The sequence below is a fragment of the Trichechus manatus genome, unplaced genomic scaffold, assembly GCF_000243295.1.
Source record: "Trichechus manatus latirostris isolate Lorelei unplaced genomic scaffold, TriManLat1.0 scaffold00109, whole genome shotgun sequence".
Classification (NCBI taxonomy): domain Eukaryota; kingdom Metazoa; phylum Chordata; class Mammalia; order Sirenia; family Trichechidae; genus Trichechus; species Trichechus manatus.
In genome coordinates, this window is record NW_004444045.1 from 9558962 (window position 1) to 9583218 (window position 24257).

A 24257-nucleotide genomic window follows, 5' to 3' on the forward strand; every position below is an offset into this window, starting at 1 on the left:
TTTTTTCCCCTTTCCTTTTTCCTTGGCAATAACAAAAACTTACCAGAGTCTCAAGATATTAGCTAAGGAATGGCCATGATGCCTGGAGGATGGGATGGGGGAACCTTAGGTCTAGAAAGATTTTTTAGAAAAGGAGATCAGCTGTCCCCCAGAGGATCTCAAGGGGATCACGTGGGTAAGTTGGAAAGAAAAAAGAAAAAAAAAAAACCATAACTCTCTGAAGTTTAATCAGTTTCTAAAACTCTATCTTTAAAACAGGAACTTGCCTTGAATCTCCTGAGCTGAAGGGCACAGGCCTTGCTTCCTCCTTCTTAGTCACCTTGCCCTTTCAAGCTGTGGGCCGGAGGTGGCTTCCACTGGCTGAAGAGTCGCCCCTCTGGCAGTGAGCCCATGATCTTCCAAAACCAGGGGTGGGGTAAGTGAAGGCTGCGATCCGCAGGGGTCCTCTGGGGAGCCCTTGTCACTTTGGTTAGCCTGAGGACTAGGTAGAGAAAGTTCTTTGGTGTGTGGTGGGGCCTGGACTCCTTGCGTATTAAGAAAAGGAGGTGGGGGTGGGGTACAGACAGAGATTTTACCAAATTACAGATGGAGCAGACTACATCCAGAACAATTCCCAAAGGAGGTCCTCCCACACTCACAGGAAGGCCAAAAAGAGGCTTGAAATCCAAATTATTTTTGGTGCTTGGGAGATGAGAGGGGAGTGAGAGAGGGCAGTGGTAGGAGATAGGAACCAGAGGGGGAAGAAAACAAGGGAAAGCTCAGTCGGAATTTTTTCCAGGGAACAGCTCGGAGAGTGCCAAATATCGTAAGACATGGAACTGGACTTGAATAATATTTTAAAGTATATATCCAGGGGCTAGATGGTAAAGAATATTCACAAATTTTATATAAATTTGGTTTCTGCCCTGAAAAAAGTTGCTACTGCGTCCCCCCTTTTTTATTAGCCTCTATTTTTGAGGTGGGAGCCCTGGTGGTACAGTGGTTAAGAGCTCAGCTGCTAACCAAAATGTCGGCAGTTCAAATCCACCAGCTGCTCCTTGGAAACCCTATGGGACAGTTCTACTCTGTCCTATAGGGTTGCTGTGAGTTTTTTTTTTTTTTTTTTTTTTTTTTTTTAAATATTTTTGAGATGATAGGACAGAGGTGTTTTGCCCCCACTGTACCCACAGACTCAGCTTCTCTCCAGTCTGTTTCATTGCCCTTGTTTCCTCCTCTCGCGATTGTTTTCATTTCTTTTTGTTTCTGCTTACATTTTTGCTTGGGATAAGAAGGATGGAAAAAGGGGAACAGGGAGAGGAGTTAAAATGGTAAAATAGACACTGTTATGAGAGGTGAGAAGGCAGTGAACACATTTGAGAAATTAGGTAGGAAGACAAGTATAAAACCTTTATTAAAAGTACTTTATCCTTTCTATGTCTCGGTTTTTCTCGGCTCTTAAAAAGGATGATATGGATTAGATAGGGTTGCCAGATAAAACACTGCACACCCAGTTAAATCTGAATTTCATAATAAACAGTGCATAATTTTTTTAGTGTAAGTATGTCTCAAATATTGCATGGGACATACTTATAAGAAAAAAGTATTCATTGTTTACTTGAAAATCAAATTTAACTGGGCGTCTTGTATTTTTATTTGCTAGATCTGGCAACTCTAAGATAACTTTGAAGGTCCCTTTTAGCACTAAAAATCTGACATTACAATTTTATGTATATTAGGCAGTTCCTCTTAAATCACCTCGTACCAGTGATGTTCAAACAGCAGGTTTGCAGACTTCCTAAAGAGTACACAGTTTTAAGGGAATCAGTTTGCAGATCTGATGAGATAGAGTGAGGGCCAGGTTTCATCCTGGTTCTCCTCTGGTCCCACCTCTCCTTTCCCCCTAGCCCTCTCTCACTTCCAAAGGAAAGGAAGACATTACCCCAGGTTGCAAAAACTTCCAGGGGCCAAGACAAGGGATAATTAGAAACATTTGTGTTTGTATTGAGACAGTGGAAGTCTCCTATCATTAAGATATTAAAAATTTGGCAATTGAGTTGTCCACTGATAGATCATTAGAATAATTTTTGAGGAAAGATCTCGAAGTGGTATTTGTAATATAACTCCAAGGAGTTCAAACAATTGGATGACACTGCCTAATATGGCTCCTTAGAAAAGATAGGCTGGTGAATTTGTATTCATAGGCAATTTAGTCATTCCAGGTCACCTTCTGAAGACATACCTCCAGAAATATGTGCCAGTTTTCCTTGCCTGTCCTCAGCCCTGAACATTGTCATAACAAAACTCCGTCCAGTTTCATCTACTTACTAATATGAATGAGGTTTCTCAGAGCTTACTTAAGTTCATGAAAATGAGAAATAGGGATAGTATTGATGCTGAACACAGCTCAATCTAGTAGTAAGTAATATTAATTGAAGGATATTGTTGTTGTTAGGTGCCATCGAGTCAGTTCTGACCCATAGAGACCCCATGTGACAGAGCAGAATTGCCCCATAGGCTGTAATCTTTACAGAAGCAGATCGCCAGGTCTTTCTCCCATCGAGCTGCTGGTGGGCTCTAACCTTTCCGATAGCAGCCAAGCACTTAACCATTGCATCACCAGGGCTCCTTAATTGATGGATACTTGAGCTAATTACATATATATGTCATATATATAAATATATAAAATGCATATATTTAAAACCCGATCCTCATTCATCCCATTAAGATAATTTCCAATAAAATTTTACTGTTTTATGTTTAACAATGACTAAAACACACATTACACTGTAATGATAATCTAAAAAAAGTTTTAATACTTAGAGCCTACGCTTACAGAGTTTTGGTTTTTTTGTAAATTTCAATTAATATATGCATTCTTATTTCAGAGAAATATGATAGGGTAATCAATAAAAGATGTTCAAGCATAAGAATATATGACTTCTGGATACATAATCTTTAGGGAGAAATGGAATTAAAATATAGTTCAAGGAGGGAAGGGAATGATTTAACATTTCTGATTGTTAAAGAACTGCTTGTTCATGTTTAAAAATGAATGATGGTTTAGTGTCAAATTACTGTGGTACTTAGGCTGTACTGGGTGCACTTAAAAGAGTGATGTAACAGTTTTATTTGAAAACATGATGCTAATTATCTGCAGAATACATTATTTGCAACCACTTAAACCTATAATGAAAAGTGATAGATGTCAGTTTAAAATGTGTGGAAGGATACATAGTTTCTCAGCATTTTTAGGGGGTGAAGTGAGCAAAAGTTTGAAGACCTTATACTACTTTCTTACTGACAGTTCTGCTTATAACACAGTACTTCCATTTCCAAGTACTTTACAGCTGCGAACAGTAGAAATTGTGGGTTTTATTCTACTTACAATTCAGAAGATTCCCAGTCCAAAGTTCTTTTTACCTCACTCTGCCGCTCATCTACTCTGAATTGGGTGGTAGTTACAGGCTCATGCTACAAAGTCTTAAATTGGAGAAACCAGAGATAAATCAGTCCCTAGACCTTGCGGCTGAACTATTTCAAGAATAGGCGGTTACATTTCAGTGGCCATGATTTGACTCATGGTGTACTTAGTAACATGTAATAAAAAAAAAAAAAAAACCAAAAAACCAAACCCACTGCCGTCGAGTTGATTCAGATTCATAGCAACCCTATAGGACAGAGTACAACTCCTCCACAGGGTTTCCAAGGCTGTAAATCTTTATGGAAGCAGACTACCACATCTTCCTCCTGCAGAGCGACTGGGGGGTTCGGAACCAAAGACCTTTCAGTTAGCAGCTGAGTGCTTTCACCACTGTGCCACCAGGGCTCCCTAACGTATAATTACGAGCTGCATTCTAAAGGACTTCTACTGTAATGCTTACTTGTCACCTTCTGAATCTAGGAGAGCCACAGTGGGGTTTTATAGTCACTAATTGAAATAATCTAACCCACCCTGATGCACATCTTATCATAGGAGAAGGACTTTCTTACATGTCATGGGGGAGGTTCTGGTAGAGTTTCTCCAAGTAATGAATCTTTTTGAGGAAGGCAGAAAAATGGATGGAAGCAACCATCTGCCCAAATGGCAGGCTCATGTACATGGGGGAAGCGATGTAACAGGGATTGTAGCAGTTGAGGGGGGAGAGGAATGAAGCACTGCTCCTCACACCAGTACTAAAAACTAAAGGCCAGTTCACCCCAGTCTAAGTACCACCAGCCACAATATGTGAAGCTGCTTACCCAGTGTATGGTGCTTATAGCGATGCCTCAGTTATCCGGGGTCAAGAAGGTATGTTTCACAAGTGATTTTTGAAAATAGATAACTTAACTATGTCAGCACATAACTCTCACAATATTTTTTTAGCTTCAATTTTTTTTCTTTAATCTTTTATTTTTTAAATTGTGCTTTAGGTGAAAATTTAGAGAGCAAATTAGTTTCTCATTCAAAAATTTCTATACAGATTGTTTTGTGACATTGGTTGCAATCCCCGCATTGCGTCAGCACTCTCCTCCTTTCCACTTCGGGTTCCCCATGTCCATTCACTCAGTTTTCCTGTCCCTTCCTGCCTTCTTGTCTTTGCTTTTGGGCAGGTGTTGCCCCTTTGGTCTCAGATACGTGACTGAACGAAGAAGCATGTTCTCCATGTGTGTATTGTTTGTTTGATAGGCCTGTCTAATCTTTGGCTGAAAGGTGGACTTCAGGAGTGGCGTCAGTTCTGAGTTAGGAGGGTGTCCAGGGGCCACAGTCTCAGGGGTTCCCCCAGTCTCTGTCAGACCAGTAAGTCTGGTCTTTAAACTTCTTATTTTGAGATCATTGGAGATTCACGTGCAGTTGTAAGAAATGATTCAGAGAGGTCCTGTATACACTTTACCCAGTTTCCCCCAATGGTAGCGTGTTGTAAAATTATAGTGCAACTTCACAGCCAAGATATTGACACTGATACAGTCAAGATACAGAACATTTCCAACCCACAAGGATCAAGCACATTGCCCTTTTACAGCCACACCCACTTCCCTCCTGCCCTTACCCCTTCTTTAGCCCCTGTCAACCTGTTCTCCATTTCTAGAATTTTGTCATTTCAAGAATGGTATATAAATCATACAGTATGTAACCTTTTGAGACTGGCTTTTTTCACTCAGCATAATTTTCTAAAAATTCTCCCAGGTCATTGCGTATATCAATAGTGTGTTCTTTTTTTTATTGCTGAGTAGTAGTCCACAATATGGATGCACCACAGTTTAACTGTTCACCAGTTGACGGCCATCTGGGTTATTTTGAGTTTTTAACTATAATGAATAAAACTGCTATAAACATTCAGGTACAGGTTTTTGTGTGAACCTAAGTCTTCATTTCTCTGGGATAAATCCTGAGGAGTAAAATTGCTGGATCATAAGGTAGTTGCATGTTTACCTTTTTAAGAAACTGCTAAACTGTTTTCCAGATGTGCTGTACCCTCTTATACTCCCAGCAGTAATGTACTTCGTGAGCTAGCATCCTCACCAGAAGTTGGTATTGTCAGTTTTTATTTTAGCCATTCTGGTAGGTGCATAGTGATATCTCATTGTGGTTTTAACTTACAATATGTTTAATTTATAAAATTTTCCTTTTTACAGACTTGTCATTTGAAAAGTCTTTGCTACAGGCACTAAACAGTCAAAAGTTATTTTTTATTAAGCTAAAGATACATAACACACATGATACAAAATTTTAATACATGATACAAAATTTTAAAAATATAAAAGAGCATGAGTGACTCATAAGTCTCCTCTTATCGTCTAGTTCTCCTCCCCTGAGGCCACTACCGGCAAAACTCTTTCTTAGGTTAAACATGTGAAACTTTCCATCTTAAACACAGACACTTAGCACAGTTTCACCACTTCTTCCTATCCTGAGGTCATCACCAAGAATGATCAAGATTGTCTTGAGCGCAGACAACCCATGGGAATGCTTTTAGATGTTTCTTTCTCTGTGTATTCCCTTTATGAACATTGGAATTAACTTGAGAGTCATTTACCCTTCCACCCTCCCCATTCCTCCAATCGCTTCTCCACTCTCCTGCTATTTCTAATCTGCTGAGGGCTAGGAAACCAAATAACTGGGTCTTTTAAAATTAGCTATTAACTCAGAGTCCATAAGCCTAAGAAAGGTTTGCCTTAATGCAGAAACTTTGGCTACTCAGATGCCTTTTCCCTCTTGCCTTCTAAGTTTGGAGTTCTGCTCTAGGAGTGAAATCGCCAGAAGGGCGACCTCCAGATCAAGGCCATGTTCCTCTATGTGTCTTTGCAGCGAGGCAGCACTGTGACATCTTCAGACACTGGAGGGTACAGCTGGCCATTGATCTAATTAGAGCACCTACAACATCGTTAAGTATTAGGTGTAAGGATAAATTTAACTTGTTGTTTAATTGCTAAATGAAGGCGTTAAGCTGGATTGTGCTTAATTCTCCAGAGTAGTGCTACACTTAATTTTAATAGAGTTTGATAGACATGTGGAGTCATCATACAAATTATGATGCAATTTGAAAGAAGATTCCTGAGCAAATTACCTGTCTCCAGTGACTCATAATGAGTTTCACTAGTACTCAGAGTTCAAGCTGCTAATCAGGTTTTGTGAATCTTTTCCAATGGCAGGTGATTTAATGCGAATGGATACAAAATTGGCTAAATTTAAAGAAATGTACCCACAAACTGGTAGGTATTTTTAAGTTGAGGATGAAGTTAGCACCATGGTTTTTTATCACAGCACAGCTATGAGTTCTCTAAGTTACCTTTAAAATAAAAACTTTATATTTACTTTTAAAACAAACTTTTTTCTCTAATCATGAAATAAATATATGCTTATTTAAGAAAATTTGGAAAACCCAGAAATAAACAAAGAAGATTCAAAAAAATCACCTGTAATCCCACCACTCAGAGATAATACTGTTAACATTTTTAGGCAAGTCCTTGCAAAACTGAGTATTTTTACTATTGAACACACACATATATTGATTATCACTGTGGAGGAGAACAGTGTGTTTGGGGACATGGGTAGAAGGAATATTTGCCTTTCACTGTTACTCTTTTGTACCCTTTGAACTTTGTATTATATGCATGTATTTCCTATTAGCAAAACAATGGGAGGACGTAAATCCATATGTCCGCATACCCTTTTTGCTTTTGTTTTCCAATTTTTCTGGTGTTCTGCTTGTGTTGAAAACCAGGGATGTTAAGGTCAACCCACTACTCAGACTACCATAGGCATCTCTTGGAATAAACTGGATAGAGTTTCTTGCAGCTAACAGCTTTGACTATCCTCAGCCACAAGTGTTACTAATAGTAGCCCACATGTGGGCTCATGGTTCCTGGGTGGCGGAAACAGTTAAGCCCTCAACTAGTAGCCGAAAGGTTGGCAGTTTGAACCCATTCAGCGGCACCTCAGAATACAGGCCTGGGGATCTGTTTCCATAAGTTCACCGCCTTGAAAATCCTATGGAGCAGTGTACTCTGCACACACGGGGTCGCCATGAGTCAGAATCCACTTGATAGCAACTGACACAACAACATGTGTGCTCAGTGCTGAGGAAGCGTGCATGTAACCAGCCTAAGCGAAAAATGATGTTAAATATAGCGCTAAAATATGGTTATGGGTCCGAAGCATTCTCTTTCTCGGGGTCCACAGTTCTTCCCATATAACCATAGGGCATTGCTGGGGATACAGGAATCCTAGCAGCGCACTGCGCTTATTGAAACTGACATAAAAACAATGCAATCAGCATGAATCAATAGAAATGGTGCATTTGGCCAGCTGCCTGTTGACTCTGGGGGCAGGATGCACACTCAGTTTTGAGGTTTCTGTTACTGTTAGATTTAGCAGTATAGTCACGTTTTCTGAATGTTGGTACTAGGAAATCCATTTGGTGTGTGTGCGTGTTTGTGCGTGTTACCTCTAGCGTCTCCTGTTGGTATTTGGCAAGTTTGATTTTATATACGAACTGTCAGATATGCCATCAGTTTTTGTTTTGAATCTTTTTTGGCTTTATTACTCTCTCTTACCACTGTTCTCCTCATCCTAAAACTGAAATCGCTGAAGTTGCTTCCACCCCCCATTTTTCCTCCTCCCAGCCTCTGAGAACCTGGGCTGAGAGATGTCCCTGGAACAGGGATCACTGAGCTAAGATTCAGAATCATGGACTCAGTTCATGACAGGCTATGTGACTCTAACAATGTATCTATTTCCCTACAATCTAAATTCTTCCATCTGTATCAGGAGATGAATAGTCTAATCTTGTGAGAGTAAGAAGAAAGAATAGTTAATAATTTATCATGTAACATTAGCTCTTTGTAATAAAGGTTTCAAAATGAAACACAAAGATTTTAATCCAACGCTATTAATGATTTTTTTAAAAATACAACAGACATTCTCAGTACTTACTATGTGCCTTAAGATGGTAACTCAGTCAGTGCCATCAATGGTATGAGATCGGTTATTGTTATCATCTTGTCCATTTTATAGAAACACAGAGAAGTTAAGTAAATGGCTATACAGCTAATTAGCAGCAGAGCCAGGAGTCAAATCCAGGCAGCTTGGCGCTACAATCCATATCTTGACCCCTCATTATGCAGTCATTAACTATGAAACTGCTGCATGCTCAGATTCTATCACTTCCTTGCTCAAAAAACTTGTCTCTCTTTAAGCCTCATGTAGTAAGTACAGGGAGTCCCTGGGTGGTACAAACGGTTAATGGGCTTGGCTGTTCAACCAAAGGTCAGAGATTCAAGTCCACCCAGAGATGCCTCGGAAGAGAGGCCTAGGGGTCTACTTTTGAAAAACCAGCCATTGAAAACCCTATGGAGAATAGTTCTCCTCTGACACACATGGGGTCACCATGAGTTGGAACTAATGGCAACTGGTTTGGTTTGGTAATAAGTACAGACTCCTTAGTTTAGCTAAAGACCTTCCAACTACCTTTTTTCCTCTTTTGCTCCCCATGAAAATCCCTCAAACATCCTCCCCTGATCCAGCCAAACTATACCATACTGGTCACACTTCTCTGAACAGATCCCATGCTTTCCTTCCTTTATGCTTTGCCCTTGATGTTGTCTATATGTGGAATCCACCTATTCTCGCCCCCTTTCGAGGTTCAACATCCTACCTTTCCTTTGAGGCCCTTGTCAAGATCCTTCATACATTTCCTCCTGCACCTGTCAATCCCAGCTGGTTGTGACCTTTCTGTAGAACTTTCTCTCTCCTCTCCTCTGTCTGTGTGTATCACTTTCTGGCTTTTATCATAGTTATTTCTGTATATGTTATATTCCCTCCAGACTAAATGATGAGCTCCTTGCAGCTTTCAATGTGTTTTTCTTTCTTATAGTTTTAAAATTGTAAATATTTTTTTCATAACCAAATATATACATTCCTGTTGGAAAAAAATGAAATATTATGAAATATATCTCTTAGAAAGTGAAAATCTACCATTATAACCACCTCCCCTGCCCTGAGGTTAACCATTTGGGATGGATACTTCTAGACCTTTTCAGATAATAAACATATATAATTTTTATTTACAGAAATGGAATTATAGAATACATACAGTTTTGTGCCCTTTTTTTTCACTTAAAATATTTAGTATTTTTCATATAGAGCTCTATCTCATTCTTTTCTAACAACTACATAATGTAAGAGTATGGATGTACCAGTATTTACCCGTTTAATCGCTTATTGATGGGCATGAGAGTAATTTCCAATTTTCACCATTATTAAGAATGCTGCAGTGAATATATAATACACACACACACACACACACACACACACACACACACACACACTTATCCATATGACTTTCTGTAGGATATCCTTGGACATGGAATTGCTAGGTAAAATGGAATGGAGATTCTAAATGATGATAAAGATTAAAAATGTAGACAGGAAAGATTCTTTTTTGCCTTTCTCTGTCCTTCACAAAGTCTAACACTGCATACCAGTCTAGCTCAGTTAGCTAAGAAAGTGGGCAGACTCCGGCCTGGGTTGTATCCTGGCTTCATCTCTATGCCTTAGTCACTCATCTATAAAGTGGGGAAAATAATAGTACCTTCCTCCCAGTGTAGTTGTAAGGCTTAAATGAGGTAATACAATCCAATCTCAAAAGAAATTAGCATTTAGTTAGTAAGTGTCTGGCAAATAAGTAAATTTAAGAGATATGGGAGGAAAATGGTAATAAATGCAGATAATGGTTGAATAAGTAGAACTGAATAGAACAACGGTAGTACGAGAAATATTCCTAGAAATGGATGGTATAGAACCATTTGTATTTTGAAACCAATAGCAATTATTTACAAAATGACCAAGGAATCCTGGTGGTGCAGTGGTTAAATGCTCAGCTGCTAACCGAAAGGTCCGAGGTTGAAACCCACCATCTGCTCTATGGGAGAAAGATGTGGCAATCTGCTTCCATACAGATTATAGCCTTGGAAACCCTATGAGGAAGTTCTTCTCTGTCCTATAGGGTCACTATGAGTCAGAATGGCACACCACAACAACATAAAATGACCAGCTAGAACTAGAGGGTACAGTCTGTGGCCTTGGCACGGTTTATCTCTGCAAAATTAACTGGCCTGAACCAGAATCAAACCAATGATCTTGACCTCTTCAGTCCCACATGTTCCCCAACCGAACTAAAAGGTCTCAGCTGCAGCTTGGTGCCTTATATAATGGGTATCTCTGAGGACAAAGAGCAATGTAGTTCCCCGGCAGGTTCACTGTCTGGGCCACTAAAGGTCATTGGGTCATATACTTAACTGGTTATTAACACTAAAAATGAATAGAAAATGCATAAATAAATGGCTAGAGTAGGCTATAACATTTCTGTTTAGATTCTTAGGTCTGGGCCAGAAGTCTCCACCTGCACTGGAAGGTTCTTACGCCAATACTAGAAGACTCTAGAGTACTCAACCTTGGGTTCTGGAACCAACTCCACCACTAACTATAGCTGCAAAACCTTGAGCAAACTGTTGAATCTTTTTTTTTTTTTTGCATTTATACAACAAAGGGATTGAAATAGATGACAGGAAAGATCCTTTTTTGACATTCCTTTCCTCACGGGCAGAGCCATGTTTTCAGACAGCAGTGCTGTGTATTACACTAAAAAATAAAATAAAAAATTAATGTATAAAATCAGGCAATGGAAATACTTTCCAAATGTGTCTGTCAATAGATGGTAAAAGGATACAGCCAAGCACAGCCTCAGTTGACACTGGCTCTGTGGTGCTTAGGAGGTGGTGGTGGGGAACTCTAAGGAATCCTTGTAGGGAACATTGTTGTCTAACTGGGGCCAGGTCCTAGCCAGGGGTAAATGTAGTAGTACATGGGGCTCCCAGTAAAATAGGATCATCATCCAAAATGTGCTGATGATCTTCCCCCACCCCAATGTACTCTTGCCCTCCCCCACTGGAATCAGACTGTACCTATCTTCTACGGCCCCTTTCAAAGCCCACCTTCTCCTTGAGAGCCCCAGCACAGAGAGATGTCTTTCTTCTCTAAAAGGCAGATGGATGACACTCATTTTCTCTGCCGGTTCTCCTGGCACTTTATGCACGGGTACGGGGCTGCCTCAGCCTTCTCCTAGTTACACTTGTTTCCCCTCAATGACGTTGGGAGCCTTTCATTTCTCTTTGCCTCGCAGGCATCCAATACAGTAGTGCTCAGAACATATTTGTGGCTCTGTGACTGAGTGACTCAGGCAGGCCCCACGGGGAGTAGAATTTTATGCATTTTAATATGAACCATACCATGAAATCTGAGACTTCTACCTCATTGCTCATACTGGAAACCATCAGTGCCAGTCTGATTCGCTTGGAGCTGGATGGAATTTTTTTCCGTTTCACACCAAAACCCATAATCTAATTTTAAAATGTAAAAAACATGTACACAGCACTGACTTCATATTAAATAGTAATCTAAACACTTTACAAATGTTAACTCATTTACTCTTCAAAACCACCCAGGTGTAGAAACTGAGGCACTGCCCAGGGATCATAGCTAACATATGGCAGAGCTGGATTCAAACCCAGGCAATTTGGCACCAGAGAACATGCTCTTCAACATGGCTATGTTGCATAAAACTTATATGAGTGGCAAAAATCTTCATGAGCGGAAAAAAAAAATGATGTATTTTTTTCACGGGAAATGTTTTTTTTTCTTGTGTCCCCTTTTCCTTCCTCAAAGTAAAATATTTTAAAGCAACGTCTTTTTTTTTTTTTTTTTTTTCCACACCTGAGGAAACGATGTCTCTCATTTTTGCTTTGGCACTCAAGATCAAAGAGGAAACTTGTGTGGTTTCTTCACTAGTCCTTTTGGGGTTTGTGCTGGAGGTTGTCCTCTGCCTTCCTTCTGACCCAGCTGGTTCTCAGTTTCCCTCGCCTCCCAGGCTTTGCTGCCTCAGATCTGGGAGACTTTTTAGCAAGCTTTCCTTCCCCTTCAACATCGGGATCTGGACCGGCCTTCCCACCACTCCCCCTAAATTCAGTCCTTGTCCAGAAGAACCTCAAGGGTCTTCGTAAGCCCTTCTCTTTCTCAAAGCCTCCTACGGTCCCGACCTTATTAACTACATTTGCATCAGAATCAGGATGTAGCGTCTCACGGTCTTCCACCACGGAGTGAATCCACTATGTATGTTTGGATGTTGTGCGGCTGACGTTATGTGTATTTAAGTGTGTATCTCCCCACGCGAGAGGCCGGCTTCAGAACCTGAGAGACCTACCATTTACTAACTGTGGAACCCAGGGCAAATTACTTAACGTCTCTGAGTCTCGGTTTCCTTATCGTGAACGGGATTGATACCCACAGGATTGCTGTGTGGATCAGAGGAGATAACGCAGGTGCGGCACCAGCAAACAGTCGTTCTCTTAGGTTCCCCTTGGTAATATCTACTTCATAAACGCTTGTCTGTTCCCCATTTTTCTCAGACACCATTGCGCTCTGAGGGCAGGAAGGGTGTCTCTGCTCCACACTCTGAAATTTTCCTATAACCCCCGTTAAGGCTCGCTGGACTCTAGCACATTCATGACAACCCGGAAGAATGCGTTCTTCTTCTAAATCTGACTCCGTGGCCCCAGAAAGGCTAAGAGCTCAGGACCTGAGGGAGGCCCGGCTAAGTCGCTGGGTGGGGCTTTGGAAAGACGAAATCGGGTTTTAAAAAAAAAGGGACATCGAGCCCCGGCTCACCTCCTTTCTTCAAGGAGTCTTCCCCCAGCCCTCAGCTCCCTTCCCCACTCCGGACACCTGCTGCCCAGGCTTGGCGTCCGAGGCCCGGCCGCCCTCCCCGTGGCCATCTCAGCGGCCCGCGTCCCACCTGCGCGGCCGCGGGCACCCGCGAGGTCGCCGCGGTGCGCGCGCCCCGCCCCCGCCTCCTCCGCGCAGCCTGCGGCGCCCGGCCGCGCCCCCTCCCAGACCGCGGCGCCCCGGCACCCCTCTCCTCCCCCGGCGAGCTCCGCGGAGCATTGTACTCACATCCGGGGCTGGGTTTTGCTTTAATGCGAAACGTAATTAACCCGGAAAAAAGAGCCGAGAGACTGAAGTGAAGGTGCGGGCAAGGGGAGGGGGAGCGAGAGGTACAGAGAGTTTGGCAGCGAGAGAAAGAAATCCCCCGAGAGCGAGGGGCCCACCGAGCCCGAGAGGCGATGCCCACCCCGATGTAAAACGCCCCGCCCGAGCCCCGGCCCCTGCGCGGCGGGGTAAGTTGAGGGCACTCGTGGACCCCGGCGTAGGGGGGCGCGCGGGGGCAGGCGCGGGCTGGGGGTGCAGGGGGTGCCCGGGCGGAGGGGAAGCGGCTGAGGGGCGGCGTGGGTGCGCTGCCCGGGTGGCTGACGGCAAAGGGGGAGGTCGCCGCTGTCCCCGCCGATCTCCTCTAGCTCCCGGGAAAGCCCAGCGGGAAACCCCTCCTCCAACGTCCAGGGTCGCGGAGGTCTGCACGCCGGGGGTCAGGCCGCGAGGGTGGGGCTGCGGGGAGGGTGGGGGCGTTGTGCTGCTGAGCTGCATTTTCTCACGTTTGCAGCGGCGAAACTTCTCTGCAGGTTCTGGCGCTGGGGCACTGGCCCCGCAACGACTGCCCAGGCTGCGGTTAGAGGAGGAGAGCAGAGGAATCCCCAGGCAAGTCCCTTGGGCTCGGATTGGGCCTTGGAGACTTCTCTTTTTCAAGGACGCTTACCCCTCCTTATTAAATGACAGGCTTGGAATGCTCCCTTAGAGAGACCCCCGCCTTTCCTCTGGGACCAGAGTCTTGGGACGCATTGGTTGGGAACTAGACGGCAGCTTACGGAGTCTCCTTGTTTTTGTTCAGCCTAGTCCCTCGGCTTCTGGAGCTCCAGGTTAGGTGGTTAACCTGGAGGAACTGTCCCAAAATGCAGGGTAGCTGTCAGATTAGGAAAGCCCTTTATTAAAGAGGGGAGCGCTCTCTCTCCTTCTCCGCTTCCTCCTCCGCCCTCCCCAACTTCTCCTTCGCCTTTCTAGCGTCTCTTTTCTGCTCCTGACCTGAAGGCTGTTATCTCATTAGAAAAAAGAAAGGGAGGAAGAAAGGAAAGGGGAAGAAGAGAGGCCTTGTAGGTAGGAAGTGTCCGGGCACGTCCGGAGAGGAGGCGCGGCAGCGCCAGCCCCGGAGCACCTTCCACTTCAGACTTTCACTCCTCCCCACGGCCAGCCCTGCCCCCAGCTTTTCGTCTTAAGTTTAGGCTTCTTTCCTTCTTAGTTTGCATGGGTTCAAGATGTATCTTCCCCTTCTAACGCCTTCTCCTGCTCCTCCTGCTTTCTTTAGGACTCACTCCAAATGGGGTTTTTCGGAGGCGAGTTAACAGCAGAGAAAAGCATTCTACCAGGAGCCAGCTGTGGCTCTTGGAGGCATTTCAGGGCTGCTCCGTGGTGGTTGCATTCAGGGCTGAAGTTTCAGAATTGTACTGGTGTTGTTCTTAATATATCTGATCAAGTCCCCCTTTTCCTTTTCGGCCGCAAAACCTCCAGAAACAGTAAAGCCAACATCTTGAGAGAATAGAAGGCTTTGTTTTCTATTTCGGATGCATTCAGTTGCCATTTATTTGAGCAATAAGGGCATGAAAGGCAGTGATGAACAACACACAGCCCGTCTTCAGGGGGCCTGTGTTCTGGTAGAGAACGCAGGCTGTACGTGAGTACCTGGAACACAAGGTAGAGCACTAAAGCAGAGATTGGGTGTGCTTTGGGAAATCAGAGGAGGCGTTTAGAAAGCATCATCATCATTTCAGGGAACAGCCTTCTCCAGAGGGCGAGGGTGCTTTGAGAAACCAGAGGAGGCTTTTTAAAACCGTCATTTCAGATATTAGCTTTCTCCAGTGTGTGCCCTGTGAAGGCCGGTGACCTTTGCCGCAACAAAAGTCTAACTTGTAGTCTAGATTTTGTGGCCAGCCCAATGCACAACATCTTGTAGGTGCTAAGTAAATATTTGCTGAATGAATGAACGAATGCAAGCAGATGGATTGTTTGCATTTGTCCCAATGGGAGAGAAAGAACCATGTGGTAAGTTCTTACAGAAAGCCTGTAGAAATTTGGTCCACCAGACTGGTTCCTGGGGATTTACTTAGGAGGTTGCCTTTAGACCTATTGCGCTGCTTGTCTACTTGTAAGTTCCACTTTTTACAAATTTGCTGTGGCACTCCTAGTGCAGTTTTAGCTGATAATGGAAGCTTTACTCACTTCACGGATGGGTAACCAGCTAGGTATTGATTGGAAAACCGCTTGCCAATTTGGTAGAGAATTTTTTGCAAACCCTTTTCCCCCTTATTGTTGGTACTTTCTAGTTCTTCTCTTTAAGGAAATAGGACCTGCAAATCGCATCATATCATCGTAGTGGGCTGAACTATATTCTGTGACTGAGATCAAAATAAATTTTGAAGATATGCAGGTTTTAATGGGTGCCTTGTTGGGGAGAGATTCTGCATAAGTGCAAAGGGAGAAGCATCAGCCCTGTCACCCAAGCTTCCCTGAGCAGCCCTCCTGCTGACTTGCCGGGTATTTGCTAAAAGTAGTGGAACACCAGGAAGACCCAAGTAGCAGGAACGCAGTCTTCATTGTTTGCATCCAGCTGGCACTTCATTGATTTCCTGTCCTCTTCATGGGGCAGGCGGACAGGTGGGCGATGCCCCTTTAAAAGGTTAGATGCCTCAGATTTGATTTTGTTGTGGGACCACAGTGCAGTAAATATTCCTTCTGCTTTAGTAAGAAAGCTGGGGCTCTATTCTGGCCGTTATAGACTTAGGGCTTGGAAATGAAGATATGGGTGCTGGGACTTGGGCTGCTCTGCCTCCTCTCTCTTCCCATCATGAGCAGTTTGGGTTGCTTTACTTTCAGTTTCCCATCAGTCTTAGTGAGCTGGATAGGACCCTGGCGATCTAATCTGTTAGGCTTTGAAAAGGAAGGAAGCAGAGCAGATATTATAGTGTGACAGCCTATGGGAAGAGAAGAATCCTAGCCCTGCCCAATGTAAACCTGTTATTGAGGCAGGGCTTTAGACAGGAGGGTGCTCAGAGGTGAGAGGAATGGAATCTCTTCCTGCCCTTTCTGAGGAGGTCTGTGGTTGGGCGGGTGGGGGGAACTATAATTGGAAGAGCCCATTGACCTTTATTCTGATCTTAGCTCACTCTGGTTCCCCTTCCCCTGCCCCTTGCTGTTAAGCCTTTCCAACCTTTTAGGCTTTATAACTTATCTTCTTCTTGAAGTCCCTTCTCTGCCTTGACCCTGGTTGATTGAAGTGACTTGCAGCAGATTAAAGGCTACATCGGGCTCTTGGAGGTCCAAGCCCTGCTGGGGCAGGAGCTCCTGACACTGCCCAGTGTGGACAAAAGGCTTTCAGCTTTGGGCCGGTGGTGTGCCTTCCTGCCCATAGAGGCCGGCCAGCTATGATAAAGAGGCAGGAAGCAAGGTTCTCTTGTCCTCATGCTCTTGAGAAACACTGCAGTTAAAGTGCAAAAGCTGGGACTCGCTGTCCCAACAGAGAAGACTCAATTTGGCCAGCTAATTGCAGTGCTGGCCTGTGTTGTTTCAATTCCCCCACAGGCGGAGCAGGAGGCAGCTCCAGGGTCTCTTCCCTGGAACCTGATAAGCATGTTGAGTTCCACTTACTTTCAGGGAAGCCTGCCTGACCAAGATGGAGCCTCTGGACCTCTTTGGATTTTTTATTTAATCTCTTGGAGAATACTTAGAGATGCAGACTATGATGGTTCTTCATATAGAGGGAAGAGTAAGGTTGTTTATGCCTTTCTTTGCAGGAGAGAGTCCCTATGTCACATTTGCCCTTTGCTGCCCACAATGATCTTAGGTCACCGCTTTTCTGTAGGCTCATTGATATTTGAAGAGTAGAGACGCCCATGCAGCCGCCTTCCCTGTTAAGCAGCTTTGCAGTAGCAGTAATTGTTAACATGTGCTCTGTGTTAGGCACTACACACACACACACACAACACACACACACACACACACACAACACACACACACAACACACACACACACACACACACTTAACAACAACATTTACCCAGTGCTTGCCCTTTACCAAACCCTGTGTGAAACCCTTGTCACACAATACTTAGTTTAATCCATGCAGCAACCTTTGAAGTAGGTGTTTCCATTCTGCAAATGAGGAAATAAGCCCAGAAGAGTTCAGTTGCTTGTCTGGTATTTGAATCCAGGTCTGTCTGACTCTAAAACCCACACTCTTTCACTTCACTCTTGTGCGTCGATGGGTAACCGAAATCAGCACACCCTTTTTAATGGTCATCTTCTTGCAAGAGTTTCGTCAAAAGCACTCACGCTGATGACTGTCACCTCTACAACCTGCTTACCACACCCGGCCCTCCTCTTGCCCAAAGTCAAGAGCATATGCCTTTAGACAGACACACTCAGGCCAGTTACAGTTTCCACTTAGCATTTAGCAAAAGGCTAGCAGATCCGAGAAATGATGATGTTTGCATTTCATTTTCCTACGGCGCATGTCTCAGTGCCCTCAGATACTTGCTGGTGGACACGGTCAAGTTTAAAATGAAGATTATAGTTCTGGGACTTGTGTAGCTATTGTTAGGAAGCCATATAGTGAAACTGAATTCACTGTATCTTCTAACTGGGGGGACTTTCACAATTCGGAAAGCTAGAGATCTTAGTTTTTATAGGCTATTTATAAACCAGATGTAGCCACTCTCCTGCCCTGCTGATGTCTCTGGTGGAGATGTCTAACCAAGCCTTCAGCCACGGGCAGGCCTTTGTTTCCCGCCGGCTGTGATAAACACATTTTCTTTGAGTATAGATGAGGCGGTTGTTAAGAGAGGTCATGAGTGTTTAAAATATGTTTTTGTTAATGGCATCTTTATTTTGCTGTTGTCAATCTTCGGTTACTCCTGCCTGTTCCCTAATATTTTTATCCCTTAAAAATTCCTTTTGAGTGTCTCTTGCCTTTCAGGCAAAGTTCAAGGGTCCAGTGGGGATTGGACACCCTTTCTTAGCATCTCCATTTCTGTAGATGTTTGCATTCCTCACCCTGCGCTTCTGTTGGGAACATGCCCTCAGTACATTCCCTTCTCTCTGACATTATTCCACTTTCTTCTCTTGCCCTTAGACTATTTGGAATTTGCTCTTAGGACAGTTTCAAAGTGCTCTGATATTATAACAGTAGGAAGTAGATGTTCCCACACTTCCCAAGTTATAATTTTTGATGCATACTTAGCAATGCATTCTGAAATAGCTGTTTTGTTTTGTTTTTTGCTGGACTTCATTGTCAAGATGCACTGTAGCTCCACAGTGCACACTTACATATGCTGCAAATCCAAACATACGGGAACTGTGTTCACATATCCATACATATTGTAGCAGTAGCTGAGTGGCTACTCTTAACCTCTACCCTCCAGTTCCTATTTGCTATGTAACAGTCCTCTCAGACCTCTGATGTCATTTCCTGATAAACTTTCTCCTGTTAGAAGTTAGTAATTTCCTGTTGGTATCCCTCTTGCTTGCCACTGAAGCTGCTATCTCCAGCTTCTGCCCTAGGCGGGTTAACAGGCCTGGAGATACACTTCCAGCATACCCAGCTACTTGTCAAGAAATGCCATCTTGACTGTTTTCTGGAGCAAAATCGCTGGAATTCTCTGTCTTGCGAATACAGAGTAATGTGAAAGAAGAAGTTCTAAATATTAAAACGAATTTTTTATTTTAATATTTGAACTCCCTGAAGTTGTAGTAGATTATTTTATAAGAGGGCCAATGTCATTTAAGGCTTAGGGATACCTTTAGGGTTATCTGTGTCATCACTTTCCCTCATTTTTATTTACCTCAAATGTGTCAGAACAGTCAGGTAGATGAATCTCTCTTATTTCACTGTGTTCTTTGCTGTGTCTCCAAACTACGTTGTTGTTAGTTGCTGTCAGGTCAGCTCTGTCTCACAGCAACCCCATGTGTGCCGTGTAGAACTGCTCCATCGGGTTTTCAAGGCTGTGACTTTTCAAAAGCAGATTGTCAGGACTGTCTTCTGAGGCACCTTTTAGGTGGGTTCAAATTGACGACTTTTTGGACTGTAGCCGAGTGCTTAACTGTTTGCGCCACCCAGGGACCGCCAAACTACAAGCTATCTTAAAAATTAAGAGGTTCAGTACAGCACACCACAGATTTCATGACTTAAAGCTCTGTGTTGTTGTTAGGTGCCGTCCAGTCGGTTCTGACTCATAGTGACCCTATGTACGACAGAATGAAACCCTGCCCGGTCCTGCACCATCCTCACAATCGTTGTTATGTTTGAGCCCGTTGTTGCAGCCGCTGTGTCAGTCCATCTTGTCGAGCGTCTTCCTCTTTTTCACTGACCTCCTATCTTACCAAGCATAATGACCTTCTCCAGGGACTGGTCCCTCCTGATAACATATCCAAAACACATGAGATGAAGTTTAATAGCTCTATAGTTTTCTTTTTTTTTAAAAAAAAATCTAACCATCTCTTCATTCATCCCTCCATCAGTTTATTTAAAAAATGCCAACCTCATCTCCCAAGTTTCAAGAAGGAAAACTCCACTGGGGGTCCTTGTCAGGGTCCCCGTTTCCCTTCCCTAGAGCACTGGTCATGGTGTGGCTCAGGTGTTGTATCAACAGAGGAATGTAGGCATTGACTTGGGACTGAACATTCAGTCAGTCCCAAGGACAAGGACTCCCATGAAGACCAAGAGTAAGGAACCAAACCAGAGGGGGGAGAATGAGAATATCTAAAAGGATGGTGAAGTGGGAAGTAAGAAACCCAATAGGTTGGAGGCTGCTGAAGCCCTCTGGGCAAGTACCTGACTCTTGGGTAATTGTGATGTAGGGTATTAGTTTATTAGAGTTAAGACTTTAAAACACTAAATAAGTCCTAAGAGAGCTATAATTTAGGCAAGGTGTTTGTTGTGGACTCTGGAGAATTGAGATATTTATTCTCCCTTCAAAACTTACACCATGGTGGGGGGTGTGTATATGTAATTAAATGGCTTTACCCCGATAAATAAGGTAACATAAATTCCCTGTAGAAAAATTTGAAAATAGTGTGCTAAAAAATATACAGAAGAAAATAAAATTCACCCATAACCCAGAGATCATAACTGTTAATATTTTGGTGAATATATTTCCAGTCTTTTTCTACCCACATACAAGAATACAAAAATAATATTTGGCTGATTGAGACTATGATAATTTTGTATCTTAAAAAAAAACCATGATATGGTGAGTTTTTCCCTATTTTATTACAAATTACTTGAAAACATAATTTTTAAATGATTGTGTAGAATTTCCTTAGGTGACTGTCCCGTAATTTGTTTAGTTATTCCATAATCATTGAGACATTCAGGAAGTTTCCAAATTTTTGATATTATAAATTCTATTTGCAGTTGCCATCTTTTTACTTCAATTTTTATTTGCATCTCTGTTTATTTACTTGGATGGAATCCGAGAAGTACAATTACTGGGTCGAAGGGTATGAACATTTTTAACTTTCTTGTTACATATTGCCAAATTGCTTTCCAGAAAGGATCACACTCCTGCCCAGGGTATATAAGAGTCCTAGGAAAATTTTTCAGTAGATGATATTTGTCATAAGCAGCAACCTTTCCTTCACTTCTTAGTCCCTCTGGTGCTTCTGTCTCCTGTCTGGGGTATGTTCTACTTTCTTAGGGTTTTGATTCCAGCTGTCTCTTTTATAGGTCTGATAAAGGTGTCAGTTGGCTCAATTCCTAGGGCAATTTTATTCTTGTCTTGAATTGTTCATGGTGGAATCTAAGGGCATTGAAATGGGCAGTGGAGGAGATATTGTGGCAGAGATACTTCCCAGTGCCCCTCATCTCATTCGGAGGTAGGCTCCCATTGACTCTGCCTTCTCATGGGCTGCTTCTGGTAAGCTACTGAAACACAGGCCAGGAATCTCAGTTTAATTGCCATTTAACCCACTGTCTTAGTCATCTAGTGCTGCTATAACAGAAATACCACAAGTGGATGGCTTTAGCAAACAAGTTTATTCTCTCACAGTTTAGGAGGCCAGAAGTCCAAATTCAGGGTGCCAGCTCCAGAGGAAGGCTTTCTCTCTCTGTCGGCCCTGGGGGAAGGTCCTTGTCATCAATCTTCCCCTGAGTCTAGGAACTTGGTACAGGGACCCTGAGTCCAAAGGGTGTGCTCTGCTCCTGGTTCTTCTTGCTTGGTGGTAATGAGGTCCCTCTCCTCTCTGCTTGCTTCTCTCTTTCATATCTCAAAAGAGATTGAGTCAAGATACAACCTAATCCTGTAGATTGAGTCCTGCCTCATTAACATAACTGCCTATAATCCTGCCTCATTAATACCATAGAGGTTAGGATTTACAACACATAGGATAATGACACAAAATGGTGGACAACCACTCATTACGGGGAATGGCCTAGCCAAGTTGACACGCGTTTTGGGGGGACATAGTTCAGTTCGTAACACGCACTTTCTGCTGCTGATCAATGGGCAACTCCATGCAAACTTACTTCTTCCTCTGAGTTTCACTTTTACCATAAATTAAATATTTAACTTATTTTTATTTGCAGCACATACTTAGGAATTTATATTCTACTGAAGAAATCTGGATCATACCAAAGTTCCTCTTTTTTATTTTACTTTTCATTAAAATATATAGTTATTGTTTGGATTACGTGGAACCATGTTTTGGCTTAGTGTGTATGTGAGAGAGGGAGAGAGAGAGAGATTGATGGATTGTGTACACACATACACTCGATTTTCATTTATCAAAGTCCAGGAAGGAAGATGAAGTAGGAAACAAATGTGAAAAAATGCTCAACCTCACTAGTCATTATATATTTGAAACTTGCAGCAGTTTAAAATAATGAGAATATTCAATGTTTGTAAGATTATAGTGATGGTAATAATGGTTGCATTGCAAATAGAGAAAATATTTTTAGAAAGTAATCTTGTAATAGGTCTCAGAATTATATAAGATCATAGCCTGTGATCTAGTCATATTATTACTTGGAAATTGATGTTGTTTCTGTGTAAAAGAAGAAACAAAGCTTGAAAATACGAATTTTAACATTATTTATAAATAATGTTATTGGGTATAACTTGTCTAACCATAGAGAAATGGTTAAGTAAATTGTAATCAGTCAAGTCTAGTAATGTTTTGCAACCATTAAAAACAGTGATTATAAAGACTATATAGCCACATGGAAAATGTTTATGATCCACTTTTAAGTTTAAAAAAGTCTGGTTATCTGTGTGAACAGGGGCATGAAGAAGAAGGCAAAAGTGAAAACAGTTGGTTAGGGTGATTTTTTAAAAAAAATTTATTTTGTTGTTGTTGAGAATAGACATAGCAAAACATAAACCAATTCAACAGTTTCTACATGTATGATTCATTGACATTGATTACATCCTTTGAGTTGTGCAACCATTCTCACCTTACTTTTCTGAGTTGTTCCTCCTTCATTAACATAAACTCTCTGCCCCTGAGGTTCCTATCTAATCTTTCTGGTTGCTGTTGTCAATTTGATCCCGTATAGACAGTTCTTAAAAGAGCATAATGCTCAAGGCAGACCTTTTTTACTAGTTAAGCTAAGCTATTGTTTGGTTTTAAGAAGACTTCCAGGGATATTTTTGTGTAAGATTTAAAGATTACCTCAGGGCAATAGTTTTAGGGGTTGATTAGAGTGATTTTTAAACAGCATTGTTATACTGTGATTTTTGCACTAGAAACAGAAAACACTGGGGAGGTTTGGCATGCTCTGGAAAGATAGGGTGCTGAGTGGGTTGGACCTAGGCCCCTTCCAGCACAAATACTCTGTGTTCTTTGTCAGCCATGTGCTTTGATGGCTAGGAAGCAACTTGCTGGATGGTTTCATTATGGTATTAGAGCAAAAGTGAAGGAGCTAGCTAGGCAGAGGGGTACCTAGTGCTCTAAACCAGCATGAAGGCTTTCCATGTTGCCTCAGGAGAAGAGGGGAAAGGGTCATTGTCCGGTATGGGGCCCAGGGCTGGAGGGGGTGGGGAGCGGCTCCTGGGACAAACCACCAGACGTGTTATCACTCCCCAGCCAGTGTTTTTACTCTGGGGAACTTAGTTTAAAATAAAATTTAAGATAAGTGATTTTTGGGAGTCAGAAGCAAGTTAAAACTATATAGCCTGAGGAGTGTTTGTGAGAAGTGGAAAGGATATTTGGAAGCTTTGCCTTGGTCTTGGTAGGGGAATTTTGGGATATAGCATATATATATATAGATATATGCATCCAGTTTGTTTTGTCCCCCTAAGTACCAGTTGCTAGCACTCCCTCTTTCCTCACTCCCCAGTTGTTAGTGGAGGCTGGGTATAGGGTGCCAGAATTAATTGTATTAGGGGGCCTTTCTGTAAAAAAAGACGAAGAGCCAAGGAAGACTTGGCAGATGATGGTGACATGGTCTAAGAGGCAAGAAGAGGGGCTTGGGGGGAATGGAGTAGCAGGCTGTCTCCTACCAAATCTTAGCAGCTCTTGTGACAGGGATATGCAAACGAAGATCAGCATGAACTATCAGAGGATTCAGGCTTAGGACTGAAGGTTTGTGTCTTCTGCACCATCTTTTGAGTATTTCGCTTCTGTGTGGGTCGGCTAGTTATAACCACATTTCTGTGTGATGCTCAGTTCTCCTGTGGCTGATCCTTCCTCCCACCTCCCACATTCTCGGTGAGCTCTATGACTCAGCTGCTTCTCAGGACATCTGAACAGCTTCCCCCCCCTCCCTTGGGATAGAGCCGTAGTCAGGCAATATGGCAACTAGAATTCT

At 42.8% G+C, this 24257-nt stretch overlaps 1 protein-coding gene across 5 annotated transcripts in view; it reads left to right on the plus strand.

Moving 5' to 3' along the window:
• Nucleotides 1–301: 301 nt before the first annotated feature.
• Nucleotides 302–24257, plus strand: part of PLEKHA2 (pleckstrin homology domain containing A2) — an 85345-nt gene continuing 61389 nt past the window's right edge. For 2 of the 5 annotated variants that reach the window (XM_023737862.1, XM_023737864.1), the window contains exon 1: nt 302–415. Coding sequence is in view for 1 of the 5 variants with exons in the window: in XM_023737865.1 (XP_023593633.1) it covers nt 391–415 (25 nt within the window). In the remaining 4 variants the exon portion in view is untranslated. Of the gene's footprint in view, nt 416–13514; nt 13690–14028; nt 14105–24257 lie in introns of those variants that run through there. The other 3 variants (XM_023737863.1, XM_023737865.1, XM_004383413.2) reach the window with 3 other exon arrangements.